We start from the raw sequence: 14,724 nt of genomic DNA on the forward strand, positions 1-14,724 counted from the left end.
AGAGATATGTTTTAATGTTGATCCTACCGTCAATCTATTTCTATGATTATTACTAGAAATGTGATGTCTCCGTCTACATTACCTCCGTGAGTTACTGAGATAACATAGCTTCAAATCTCACATAATGCTTCCTGATCTGTAGGCCTTTCCTTGGCAAAAGACCACTCTTTTATGTAATCATCCGAAAAGTGACATTTTCTGTTTCCATCCTTAGGCATTTTTGTAAGCTATGTTGAATTTATTAGAAGATAAACAGTCGAAATAACACTTTAGATATCGAAGTATACGTCACTATACACTTCACGCCATATATACACGCTGTAAACACTTCAAACATTACTATCACTCGTCATTCGCATTACGTTTAGAAAGAATCGTCTCGTCAGATAATTATTCGAGTGGGAAATGCTCGATTCTTCCTTTGTCGCTGCTTAAATGATTCCAGCCTGGTACGAGGGGAGAAGTATGATATTTTCTTGAATGATGGCGGTAGCACCAGAAGGTGCGTGCATCGACGATACAGGATAGACAACATGCAACGCCATCTGTGAGGCGACCTTGACAACACAAACCTATTGAAATAAACAAAACTGAGGCCACATTTACATGTTCCACTAACAGATGACGCCACTTCAGTACTTGAGTGCAGCTCGTAACATTGTTTTGCAAAACTGGAACAAAATTGAGTCTTGTTAAGATGTGGGCACAAGAAGTCCATAAGAGTGACAGTGCGATATATCGAAACAGATGGAAATCCTACTGAAGGGTGAGAAGACTGCTTAGCGATGGAGCAGGTCTGTATTACGAGAGATGCTTGCTGAATACGTGTATGTTTCTTACGCTAATAACTGTCTATTTTTAGATGCCATTTATAAAATAGATTGGAGCTGAATTTTTTGACAAGTATAGAAAGAGATAAAGAAGCCACCGGTATAAGTTTTAGAATAATATACTGAAATGTTAAATGGTAACTTTTTCAGTCTTAATTATTTCCACAAGTATAATTTGCAGAAATTGAAACTGTGCCAAGCTTCTGTATAGGAACTTTGGGCATTTGGTTAGTGATGTATGCTGGGAATCTGCAAGCACGGTCAAGGAAATTTGAGGAGTGTTTTTCACCAATTAAGAGAAATCTGCTTTACGGCTACCCATCATATTACCAAATGCAAACTAAAAAGTACCAAATCAATATCCCATAATTCTGTATAAGTTCCAGTTTATGAATATAAATTCATGGGCCACCAGAGACCGTTGGTGGCTCCTTCTGCACTATGAGTTCCCTGGGTTTCCATAACTGCAGTTTAGCTGTTACTGGAATGTCACAATTTTATTTCATTGCATTATATCATGCAGTTTTTGAGAAGACGTAACTATAAATGCTTGTGTTCTACGAGTCTTTGACGATATGATACAGAACCATTATGTTTTCCTACATTCGTTTAGATCATGGACAGTTAGAGAGATTAATTTCACTTAGTTATAAGATTAATTTCAGTCAGTATAGAAGTGCTAGCGACAAGACATTACAAGTACATATCCTTAGTAACCCAAAATTTAATTGCTTCAGTTAGTCATTAAGTGTACCTTTAATATATCACATACTGACATGCGGATACACCTATACAGCTGGGGTGACACTTTACATTCATAGACCACTCGCGAAAAAAGCCATCACCTCTGTTCAAATCGTAATCTGTTGTGTCACAAATGTTAAACACCTTAATCACGTAGGTGGGTTAGAGAATTTACAAACGGAAGTGAGTGGAGTGGAGGTAGATACGGAAATGAATAGATTAAATGTTTATATACTAGGAATTGGTGAAGTGTGGTGGCAGCAAGGACAGACTTCTGGATCTAGACAGTACATGGTTATCAACAAAACTGAACTACAGGTCACGAAAGAGTAGGTTTAATAATGAATATGAGAGAAGGAATGCAGGTAAGGAGCTGTGAACAGTATAGTGAACGATTTACAATGTTGTTGTGGTCTTCAGTCCGAAGACTGGTTTGATGCAGCTCTCCATGCTACTCTATCCTGCGCAAGCCTTTTCATCTCTGAGTAACTACTACAACCTACATACTTCTGAATTTGTTTGCTGTGGTCATCTCTTGGTCTCCCTCCACGATTGTTAACTCCCACACTGCCCTTAGTAAATTGGTGATCCCTTGAATGCTCAGAAATTGTCCTACCAAACCGATCTCTTCTTCTAGTCAGGTTGTACCACAAATTTCTGTTTTCCCCAATAATATTCAGTACCTTCTCATTAGTTATGTTATTTACTCATTTAATCTAATAAACTGATAGTTAGTCAATTTTCACACCTGTCCTTACCTGCATACTTTGGAATTGGAGTTACTGTATTCTTCCTAAAGTCTACGGATATTTCACCTGTTTCATACATCTTGCTCACCAGGTGGAAGAGTTTTGTCATGGCTAGCTCTTCCAAGGCAATCATTAGCTCTAACAGAATGTTGTCTACTCCAGGGGCCTTGTTTCGACTTGTCTTCCACTGATTTGTCAAATTGTTCACACAGTATCATATCTCTTTTGTCATATTCATCTAAGTTCTCATACATTTCCATAAAATTGCCCTCAAGTACACCTCGCTTGTGTACGCCTTCTGTATACCTCTTCCACCATTCTACGCATACTTTTCCTTGGTTCGCTCAGGACTGGTTTACCATCTGAGCTCATGATATTCATAAAGCTGCTTCTTATTTCCCCAAAGGCCTATTTAATTTAGCTGTAAGCAGTATCTATCTCGCCGCTAGTGATATACGCTTCTACATCCATGTTCTAGCTCCTTAAATTCCTGTCTTTTTGCAGTTCCTTCAGTTTTAATCTGCAGCTCATAATCAATAAATTGTGGGCAGAGTCCACATCAGCCCCTGGAAATGTCTTACAATTTAAAATCTCTGTCTTACCATTAAATAATGAAACTGAACCTTCCAGTGTCTCCAGGTACCTTCCACGTATACAAGCTTCTTAACCCAAGATTTAGCTATGGCTGAATTATGCTCTGTGCAAAGTTCTATCAGATGGCTTCGTCTTTCATTCCTATCTCCCAGTCCATATTACCTACTACTTTTTTCCCATTTCCTTTTCCTACTATGGAATTCCAGTTCCCAATGACTATTAAATTTTCTGCTTCATAAACTATCTGAATAATTTCTTTTATCTCATCATACGTTTCCTAAATCTCCTCCTCATCTATGGAGTTAGTTGGCACACAAAGTTGTACTACTGTGGTGGGTGTGGGCTTCGTGTCTATCTTGGCTACAATAATGTGTCCACTACGCCGTTCATAGTAGCTTACCCGTGCACTTATTTGTTATTCATTATTAAGCTTTCTCCTGAAGTACGCCTATTTGATTTTGTATTTATAACCCCGTATTCACCTGACCAGAGGCCGTGTTCCTCCTGCCACCGAACGTCACTAATTTCCACTATATCTAGCTTTAACCTATCCATTTTCTTTTTACAATTTTCTAACCTACCTGCCCAATTAAGTTATCTGCCATTGCACTCTCCGTTCCCTACAACGCCAGTTTTGTTTCTCCTGATACTGATATGCTCCTGACGCAGAGATACGATCTATAGTAGCCCAAAGAAATATGTAGCCAACTCCCACCAGGCAAATAAAAGTTTACATCTACACTAGCTCCACAATGAAGAAGAAATGGCAAGGATTTGTAAATAGATAAGGGAGATAAACATTTTATTGTAACTCTACTTTGATAGTAGGAAACGGAAGAATAGGAACAATGGCTGGAGAACATGGAATAGGGGAGCAAGTAAAAGAGGAAGCTGCCAGGCAGTATTTTACACAGAGCATAATTCATTCATTGCTAACACTTGCTTTAACAATAGTGAAAGAAGATGCAATATGTAGAAGAGGTCTGGGGTCACTAGAATGTCTCAGATTGACTATGTCATAGTAAGGCAGAGATTTCTAAATCTGATATTGAAGTGTAAGCCATTTCCAAGAGCGGGTGTGAACTCGGATCACATTTTATATGAACTGCATATTACAACTGAAGAATTTTCGAAATAATAGCAATTTAAGGGGAAGAAAACTGGAAGAACCAGAGGTTGTTGAAAGTTGAGACGAAGACTTAGGCAGTGTTGGATGGAACAAAAAAATAAACACAATAGAAGGCGAGTGGGTAGCTTTAAGACATGAAGTAATGAAGGTAGCAGACGATCACATATGTAAAAAGATAGGCCTTATCACCGGAGCAGATACTGAATTTAACTGATGCAAGGGGAAAAGTACAGCACAAGAAGCATAAAAAGAGAATATAGACGTCTGAAAAAGATGAAGGAGATAAGCAGTAAGGGCTGGAGGACAAATTTAAGGCTGTAGAAACATCCATGACAAGAGAAAAACAGATAGTGCCTAAAGAAGAACCAAAGAAGCGTTTTGAGAAAAGAGAAGTAGTTGTATGAATATCAAGAGCTCAGATGGCATGCCAGTATAAAGCAAAGGAGGGAAACCTGACTGATGGAGGAATATATATAGTGGCTCACATTCGGGATACAAACTTGAAGAGAATATTACAGAATGAGAAGAGGAGACAGCTTAATATGAGATGGGAAATACGAGACCGCAAGAAGATGTAAACAGAGCAGTGAAAGATCTGTGTGGAAACATTGCCCCTGGGATAGACGCCACTTCTTCAGAATTATCTACTTCCTTAGGAGAGGCAGCCACGACAATACCTTCCATACAAACTTACTTGACGTATTTCTTTCAGCTCTTATGCAGAGCACATAGCTTTGATGAAACTCCGCCAGTGCACTCGTTATTGGGCGAGGATCGTTAGCTCTACAAACGTTTTTCCCTCCTTCTCGGCGTCTTCTGGACTGTTCCTCCATGTTGTACTTTATATTTTTCGTTTCCTTTCGCCCTGTTTGTTACAGCGGAGAGATTGACCCTTTACTGCATCCTGTTCTCTTCAGAGTGCGTATCCCACACATCTCCCACTTCCTTGTCTTGGTTTGGGTGGCGAATGGGTTTGCTCTCGCTTTGTTCCAAAGCTCTTAATCGGATATCAAGTTTGGCCAAAAGGTTCTAGGATTATTCCTAAGACATCTAGTGAGGAAATCCTGCAAACTCTTGGTGATTGCACAGGTAATATTGCAAGTTTCACATCCGTATATCATCATCGCTTTCACGTTTGTTATAAACATTTGTGATTTAGTTGTTATATAGATTTCTTGGTCTCCATAGCGGATATAGCAGGATGAAAGTCCCATTCGCCTTTTATACTTTGGCTCTGACACTGGCAACTACCCCTCTGTTTTCAGTAACTACACTCCCAACACACATGAAATCGTTTATTCTTTCAACATCCTTACTGTTGAACATCAGATTTCTAATATCTCTTGTATTTATTTCCATAATCTTCGTCTTGGCGCCATTCACTTCTACACCAACAGGCTTAGCTTCATGTCCAAAGTCCTGTAGCTATCCTTCAATGTCAGCATGGTTCGGCGAGAGGAAACAGTCGTTGTTAAAAAAATGAAGATCTCCCAATCGCTGGGTCAGTTCCCAAATTTATCCCTCTATTCTTCTACTCCACCACTTCCCTATCACTTCATCACGCACAAGTAAACAGGTAGCTGGAGATAAAACACATCCTTGGCCAACTCAAAACTTGACTGGGAAACTTTCTGTAAGTTCATCTTCGTGTAAAGCGCGGCGTGTATAGTTATTGTAAGTCTCCGTGATAAACATTACTATGTTCTCTGGTATCACCTACTTCTACAAAATTTCCACATATGACTTTAATGGAGTCGAAGGGATTTTCGGAGTCTACAAAGAGAATTGGAAGACTAGTGACTAATTCATTTCATTGTTAGATAATGACTAAAAGCCTATTTACTCTGTCTGTACAAGAACAGTTACTTGGAAAACGGGGCTGCTGTTGTAGTATCTAGATTTCAGATTGGTGATGTCTTCTTTTTTCGGCAATTTGACCAGGAATCCTCGAAACTCCTGTGAGAAGCCCTTCAAGTTCCAGATCTCTGTCAAAAGAGGGTGAAGGAAATCCGTGGGTGTGTCTGGGTCAGTGGTCAGAAGTTCTGGTGCAATTTCATCTGCCGCTAAGGCGTTCCACTCTTTAGCTGCTTGATCTCTTCTTTTGAAGGTGCCGTCCCATATTATGTGCATAATATACGAGGCGGAAGAAATACCCTCACACATCAAAAAGAATATAATAATTGCAGTTAAAAAACCACCGGTGTTAATACTACTCAACCATTAGTTTGGTAAGCAATGGTTGAAAAATATTGACCGAATTATTTACTTGAGAACGGAAAAACTGGTAGAAGGAGAACTCGAGAAACATCATTTTGGGTTTCCGTAAAATATAGGAACGAGTGAGACTAAGTTGACCATATGTCTTTCTTAGAAGATAGATGGAAGAAAGTAAAATCTACATTTATAGCATTTGTATATTTGGAGAAAGTTTTTGGCAAAGATGAAGCTTTGTAATATAGAAGGTGCAGAGATAAAATGCGGGGTGCGAAAGGGTATGTAGAACTTTTATAGAAACCAGACAGCAGTTATGGGAGTCCAAGGACATGAAAATGGGAGTCCAAGGACATGAAAGAGAAGCAGTGGTTGAGATCGGAGTGAGACAGCGCTGTGGCCTATTCCTAGGGTTATTCAGTCATTTACATTGAGCAAGAAGTAACGGAAATGGAGGAGAACTTTGAAAGGGGATTTAAAGTTCTGAGAGAAGAAATAACAACTTTGTGGTTTATCTATGACATCTGCATCTACGCTTATAGTCCTCAAGTCACATTATGCTGTGTGGCGGAAGGTAATTTGTGTACAACGGTCACTTCCCCCTATTCCTGTACCAGTCGCGTATGGTTGGTGGGAAGAACATTTGCTAGTAAGCCTTGATGTCGGCTCGAATTTCTTCAATTTGTTCTTAGCGGTCTTTTCGTGAGATATACGTATGAAGAAACGTAATTATGACGGATATGGTAAATGAGTTGAAAGGACAGCTGAACAGACTGGATAGTATCTTGAAAAGAAAAACATAAAAAAAGTAAAACAATGTTAATGGTACGCAGTCGAATGAAATCAGACAATGCCGAGGGAATTAGATCAGGAAAGAGAAACTAAAAGTGCTAGATGAGTTAAGCTATTTGGGCAGCAAGGTAACTGACGACGGCCAAAGTGGAATGGATACAAAATGCAGACTGACAATAGCAGAGAAACATTTCTGGAAAACAGGAATTTTACAGCACGTAATTTAAGTGCTGAAATATATTTTTCAGAGGAGCGTTGTACAGTAGTGAAACATAAACGGTAAGCAGTTAAGAAGAGGACACAAGCCTGGGAACTGTAGTGCTGTTGAAGAATGATGAAAGTTAGATGAGTATGTCGAATAACTGATGAGGAGGTACTGAATGGAATATTTACAGCAGAACTTTAATGAAAGAAGGGATCGTTTGATAGGACACCTTTCTGAGGTATGAAGAAATAGGCAATTTGATAATTGGGGGCGGGGGAGGGGGTAAAATGTTGTCAGGCTGCTTAATGATTTCAGTCACCTCTCGAATTCTGCGTTTGCGCATCCACGACTCTTCCGCCACGACACGGGCTTCCCAGAACAAGATGGGCTGTCGACAGTCACGGCGGTGTTCCATTGTTGTTGTGGTCTTCAGTCCTGAGACTGGTTTGATGCAGCTCTCCATGCTACTCTATCCTGTGCAAGCTTCTTCATCTCCCAGTACCTACTGCAACCTACATCCTTCTGAATCTGCTTAGTGTATTGATCTCTTGGTCTCCCTCTACGATTTTTACCCTCCACGCTGCCCTCCAATGCTAAATTTGTGATCCCTTGATGCCTCAAAACATGTCCTACCAACCGATCCCTTCTTCTAGTCAAGTTGTGCCACAAACTTCTCTTCTCCCCAATCCTATTAAATACCTCCTCATTAGTTACGTGATCTACCCACCTTATCTTCAGCATTCTTCTGTAGCACCACATTTCGAAAGCTTCTATTCTCTTCTTGTCCAAACTGCTTATCGTCCATGTTTCATTTCCATACATGGCTACACTCCATACAAATACTTTCAGAAACGACTTCCTGACACTTAAATCTATACTCGATGTTAACAAATTTCTCTTCTTCAGAAACGATTTCCTTGCATTGCCAGTCTACATTTTATATCCTCTCTACTTCGACCATCATCAGTTATTTTACTCCCTAAATAGCAAAACTCCTTTACTACTTTAAGTGTCTCATTTCCTAATCTAATCCCCTCAGCATCACCCGATTTAATCTGACTACATTCCATTATCCTCGTTTTGCTTTTGTTGATGTTCATCTTATATCCTCCTTTCAAGACACTGTCCATTCCGTTCAACTGCTCTTCCAAGTCCTTTGCTGTCTCTGACAGAATTACAATGTCATCGGCGAACCTCAAAAGTTTTTACTTCTTTTCCATGAATTTTAATACCTACTCCGAATTTTTCTTTTGTTTCCTTTACTGCTTGCTCAATATACAGATTGAATAACATCGGGGAGAGGCTACAACCCTGTCTCACTCCTTTCCCAACCACTGCTTCCCTTTCATGCCCCTCGACTCTTATAACTGCCATCTGGTTTCTGTACAAATTGTAAATAGCCTTTCGCTCCCTGTATTTTACCCCTGCCACCTTCAGAATTTGAAAGAGAGTATTCCAGTTAACGTTGTCAAAAGCTTTCTCTAAGTCTACAAATGCTAGAAACGTAGGTTTGCCTTTTCTTATTCTTTCTTCTAAGATAAGTCGTAAGGTTAGTATTGCCTCACGTGTTCCAACATTTCTACGGAATCCAGACTGATCTTCCCCGAGGTCCGCTTCTACCAGTTTTTCCATTCGTCTGTAAAGAATTCGCGTTAGTATTTTGCAGCTGTGACTTATTAAACTGATAGTTCGGTAATTTTCACATCTGTCAACACCTGCTTTCTTTGGTATTGGAATTATTATATTCTTCTTGAAGTCTGTGGGTATTTCGCCTGTCTCATACATCTTGCTCACCAGATGGTAGAGTTTTGTCATGACTGGCTCTCCCAAGGCCATCCGTAGTTCTAATGGAATGTTGTCTACTCCCGGGGCCTTGTTTCGACTCAGGTCTTTCAGTGCTCTGTCAAACTCTTCACGCAGTATCTTATCTCCCATTTCATCTTCATCTACATCCTCTTCCATTTCCATAATACTGTCCTCAAGTACATCGCCCTTGTATAAACCCTCTATATACTCCTTCCACCTTTCTGCCTTCCCTTCTTTGCTTAGAACTGGGTTGCCATCTGAGCTCTTGATATTCATACAAATGGTTCCCTTCTCTCCAAAGGTCTCTTTAATTTTCCTGTAGGCAGTATCTATCTTACCCCTAGTAAGACAAGCCTCTACATCCTTACATTTGTCCTCTAGCCATCCCTGCTTAGCCATTTTGCACTTCCTGTCGATCTCATTTTTGAGACGTTTGTATTCCCTTTTGCCTGCTTCATTTACTGCATTTTTATATTTTCTCCTTTCACCAATTAAATTCAATATTTCTTCTGTTACCCAAGGATTTCTATTAGCCCTCGTCTTTTTACCTACTTGATCGTCTGCTGCCTTCACTACTTCATCCCTCAGAGCTACCCATTCTTCTTCTACTGTATTTCTTTCCCCCATTCCTGTCAATTGTTCCCTTATGCTCTCCCTGAAACTCTCTACAACCTCTGGTTCTTTCAGTTTATCCAGGTCCCATCTCCTTAAATTCCCACCTTTTTGCAGTTTCTTCAGTTTCAACGTGCAGTTCATAACCAATAGATTGTGGTCAGAATCCACATCTGCCCCTGGAAATGTCTTACAATTTAAAACCTGGTTCCTAAATCTCTGTCTTACCATTATATAATCTATCTGATACCTATTAGTATCTCCAGGATTCTTCCAGGTATACAACCTTCTTTTATGATTCTTGAACCAAGTGTTAGCTATGATTAAGTTATGCTCTGTGCAAAATTCTACAAGGCGGCTTCCTCTTTCATTTCTTCCCCCCACTCCATATTCACCTACTATGTTTCCTTCTCTCCCTTTTCCTACTGACGAATTCCAGTCACCCATGACTATTAAATTTTCGTCTCCCTTCACTACCTGAATAATTTCTTTTATCTCGTCATACATTTCATCAATTTCTTCATCATCTGCAGAGCTAGTTGGCATATAAACTTGTACTACTGTAGTAGGCATGGGCTTTGTGTCTATCTTGGCCACAATAATGCGTTCACTATGCTGTTTGTAGTAGCTAACCCGCACTCCTATTTTTTTATTCATTATTAAACCTACTCCTGCATTACCCCTATTTGATTTTGTATTTATAACCCTGTAATCACCTGACCAAAAGTCTTGTTCCTCCTGCCACCGAACTTCACTAATTCCCACTATATCTAACTTTAACCTATCCATTTCCCTTTTTAAATTTTCTAACCTACCTGCCCGATTAAGGGATCTGACATTCCACGCTCCGATCCGTAGAATGCCAGTTTTCTTTCTCCTGATAACGACGTCCTCTTGAGTAGTCCCCGCCCGGAGATCCGAATGGGGGACTATTTTACCTCCGGAATATTTTACCAAAGAGGACGCCATCATCATTTAATCATACAGTAAAGCTGCATGTCCTCGGGAAAAATTACGGCTGTAGTTTCCCCTTGCTTTCAGCCGTTCGCAGTACCAGCACAGCAAGGCCGTTTTGGTTAATGTTACAAGGCCAGATCAGTCAATCATCCAGACTGTTGCCCCTGCAACTACTGAAAAGGCTGCTGCCCCTCTTCAGGAACCACATGTTTGTCTGGCCTCTCAACAGATACCCCTCCGTTGTGGTTGCACCTACGGTACGGCCATCTGTATCGCTGAGGCACGCAAGCCTCCCCACCAACGGCAAGGTCCATGGTTCATGGGGGAAGGGTGTTCCATTATCCCCGATTTATTACGCTGCACTAATCACACATAGCGTTCGTGTCTTACTACTCGTGTGCTAACTGGTCTCTCTGTCTCCCCTATGTATGCAGCTCTGTCCTCACAACGAAATTCCTATACTCTTACAATAAAAAACCGTCATGGATAATCATGTTTTCCGCCAGTAATTCGAGTCGTACTTGCACGATACTTCCATTGAGTAACTTCCAGTCTTCGTCAGGTGCTGCCTGCGCCTCGGGGGCCACCCGATGAAAACTGCGAGATACGCGTCGAAATATGGTGCAAGTATGATGCGGAAAACCCAAGACGACAACGCTTCGCTGGGAAAGCATGAAGACCTAATTAAAAACTAATTTCCACTATTTGCCCAAACCACTAAATAGCAAAATACATAAGAGAGTAAGTGCAAGAATATCAAGTTCCCAGGGAAGGTCACCTGCGTCCCACAGCTCTTGCAGTCGTCACTTCCATAGAACAAACAGTGGCCCCAGACAGACGATGCTACTTGTTTTCATCTACAGTGGGCTGCTGAGAAATGGCTCTGAGCACTATGGGACTTAACTTCTGAGGTCATCAGTCCCCTAGAACTTAGAACTACTTAAACCTAACTAACCTAAGGACATCACACACATCCATGCCCGAGGCAGGATTTGAACCTGCGACCGTAGCGGTCACGCGGTTCCAAACTGAAGCGCTTAGAACCGCACGGCCAGGCTGCTGAGAAGAACGCCTGCAGGTCACGAAGTGGGGAGTGGGAAAGCGGTCCCTCTCCTCCCCTTCCCCTTGCTCCTTGCTTTCCAGTGCTCGCCCATGCTCTGTCTTATCGACTGCCCACGAAATGTTATCATATCAGTAGTATTCATTGTCAGTCTTGTGTTAGCTGTTTAAGGTTTCTCCGTTTCTTTTATTTTTTTCTGTAGAGCAGCAGTAAGAAAGAGGAAAATTCTAGTGAAATGAGCATGCAGCCATCACGTCCACATTCTTAGCAAGGCACAGAGGAAGAAACCCTACCATTGGCGGTGTCTGAATTCAATAAAATAAACATTTACAATGAAAAATGAATTTAAGTACTTGTATATGCAGTACAAGTTTCAGTAAATTATTGTCCCCATGGTAAAATATTCCATTTGATTATTTCGGAATTTCATATGCTGAGCACATTAATATATTTACATCTCTCAAACTTCTGCAAGTGCAGACTTCTTTGGTGAGGAAAGTACTGAATGACAGGACTACCAAATAATCATCAGCATCGTAATATTGAACATCAGCTGAACCATAACATTAAACAATAACAAGGCTTGGTCTAATGGGTAATTTCATTATCTAAGAAAGAGTAGTAGATTTATCATCAACATACATGAACAGGGACACCAATATCAGGCCAGCGCATGTCTTCCAGTGGTGGTTTTGGAGAATTCCACACAACAACCACCTTATGGAGATAAGGTAAGCCATAAAGTCTACTGACAGAGTCGAGAAGTACCTGAAACAGAAATATTTTGTTTCATCGAATTTGACATAAGTATTTAACAGCACAAGAAAAATGCAAAAAGAAAAAATAAAGAATCAGAAATAGTAAGAGCAATAGCAGCAGAAGCAGTAGCATTGTACAGTGTTTTGTTTCTTTCGATTAGTATAGCTCAGTGTTGGATAGACCATCAGAGACACAGCACCTCATGTTCCTGCTTCTAATAAGGCAAGTATACTGTTCGTTTGTTACATATTTTTACGGGCTTCAAACAGGAGCGACTGCAGTAATGGATAGGAACTGTGATTGCTATGTACAGGTGCGAGCTGAGAGGGCGACCCTTTGCTCACAGCTCCAGGCTGCATTGGCTTCCGTCACATGCTTGAGGCTGCTGCCAAGGAACATCACTGGGGGGGGGGGGGGTTTGGATGAGGGGATGCGAGGGACGTCGCGCATGTCCCACGTGTCCCCCAATCGGTCCACTGCTGTGGCTGTCCCAGGTACTGCCCTCACTGAGGTTTACCCCACACCTGTGGTCGAGTGGGAGATCATTCCAAAGTCTGGCAGGCAGTGCAAAACTTTCCGAGGGGCCGATCGTAGGGCCTACCCGGTCGTTTGACGAACAGGTTTCGGGTTTTATCTGTGGCTGAAGATGTCTCTGAGTCAGGTGCAGTCATCCACTCTATTCCAGAGGAATCTTCTCTGCCCGCAAGGTCTGGGCATTCACAGAGGGTGTGACTGCTGGTAGTCGGGAGCTCCAACGTTAGGAGCGTAATGTGGTCCCTTAGGAACATGGCTGCCAAGGAGAGGAAGTAAGCCAGTGTGCACTTCGTGTCCATACCGGGGAGAGTCATTCTGGATATGGAAAGGGTGCTTCCGGATGCGATGAAGAGCACAAGGTGAAGCCAACTGAAGGTGGTGGCTCATGTCTGTACCAATGACGTGTGTCGCTTTGGATCGGAGGTGATTCTCTCTGGTTTCAGGCAGCTGGCGGAAATGGTAATGACTGCCAGTCTTGGTTGAGAGATTACGGCAGAGCTCACCATCTGCAGCATCGCCGATAGAACCGACTGTAGTCCTTTGGTGCAGAGCCGAGTGGAGGGTCTCACTCAGAAGCTCAGGCGGTTCTGTGACCGTGTTGCCTGCAGATTCCTTGACTTGCGTCATCGGGTGGTGGGTTTCCGGGTTCTGCTTAAAAGGTCAGGAGTCATCTACACACAGGAAGCGGATACATGAGCAGCAGGGACTGTGTGGAAGGGACTGGGCGGTTTCTTAGGATAGAGGGTCTCTGGGAACCATAGAAAGGGCGTCCGTCTAAAAGGGCACAGGTAAAACACAGTAAGTTAGTTGTAGAAACGATCGGTATTGCAGTTATAAATTGTCGTAGCTGTGTTGGGAAAGAACCAGAGCTAAAAGCCCTAATAGAAAGCACTGAAGCTCAAATAGTTACAGATACAGAAAGGTGGCTAAAGCCGGAAATAAGTTCAGCCGAAATTCTTTCAAACGATCTAACACTGTTGAGAAAGGATAGATTAAATACAGTTGGTGGTGGAGTATTTATTGGTGTCAGGAGTAGTTTTCCTTGTAGTTCCTGGGAAATAAATATGGGTTGAGGTTAGATTTGACAATCGGACTAAACTATTAATTGGATCGTTTTACTGACTCCCCCCCCCCCCTTCCGACTCAGAAGATATAGTTGCGGAAAAGTTCAAAGAAATCTTGAGCGTCATTTCAAATAGGAACCCCACTCATACAGTTATAGTCGGCGGTGACTTCAATCTACCATCGATATGCTGGAAAAATTAGACGTTTAATGCCGACGGCAGTCATGAAACGTAATCCGAAATTGTACTGAATCCTTTTTCAGAAAATTATTTTGAACAATTAGTTCATGAGCCCACTCTAAGCGTAAACAGTTGTGAAAGCATACTTGACCTCTTAGCAACAAATAATCCTGGACAAATGGTGAGTATCGTGACGAATACAGAGTTTAGCGGCCACAAGGCAGTTGCTGCTAGGCTGAATGCCGTAACACCTACAACCATAAAAAAGAAACTCGAAATATATGTATTTAAAAAAAATTCTCTTAACGCCGTTTTAACAGACAGTCTTCACTTCTTCCGAACTGGTCATCTAAGCGTAGAAAAGTAGTGGAATGATTTCAGAGAGATACTATTGATAGCAACTGAGAGATATATACCGCATTAATTAATAAGTGATGGCACTGATCCCCCATGGTACACAAAACAGGTCAGATCAATGTTGCAGAATCAGCGACAAAA

At 41.4% G+C, this 14,724-nt stretch overlaps 1 protein-coding gene across 5 annotated transcripts in view; it reads right to left on the minus strand.

Moving 5' to 3' along the window:
* The window catches only part of LOC126236071 (exostosin-3-like), a 310,079-nt gene that overhangs the window by 75,036 nt on the left and 220,319 nt on the right, over positions 1–14,724 (minus strand). For all 5 annotated transcript variants that reach the window (XR_007544868.1, XM_049945127.1, XM_049945126.1 and 2 more), the window contains one exon: positions 12,332–12,457. Coding sequence is in view for 4 of the 5 variants with exons in the window: in XM_049945127.1 (XP_049801084.1) it covers positions 12,332–12,457 (126 nt within the window). In the remaining variant the exon portion in view is untranslated. The remainder of the gene's footprint in view (positions 1–12,331; positions 12,458–14,724) is intronic.

Source organism: Schistocerca nitens, chromosome 2, assembly GCF_023898315.1.
Source record: "Schistocerca nitens isolate TAMUIC-IGC-003100 chromosome 2, iqSchNite1.1, whole genome shotgun sequence".
In the NCBI taxonomy this organism is placed as follows: Eukaryota; Metazoa; Arthropoda; class Insecta; order Orthoptera; family Acrididae; genus Schistocerca; species Schistocerca nitens.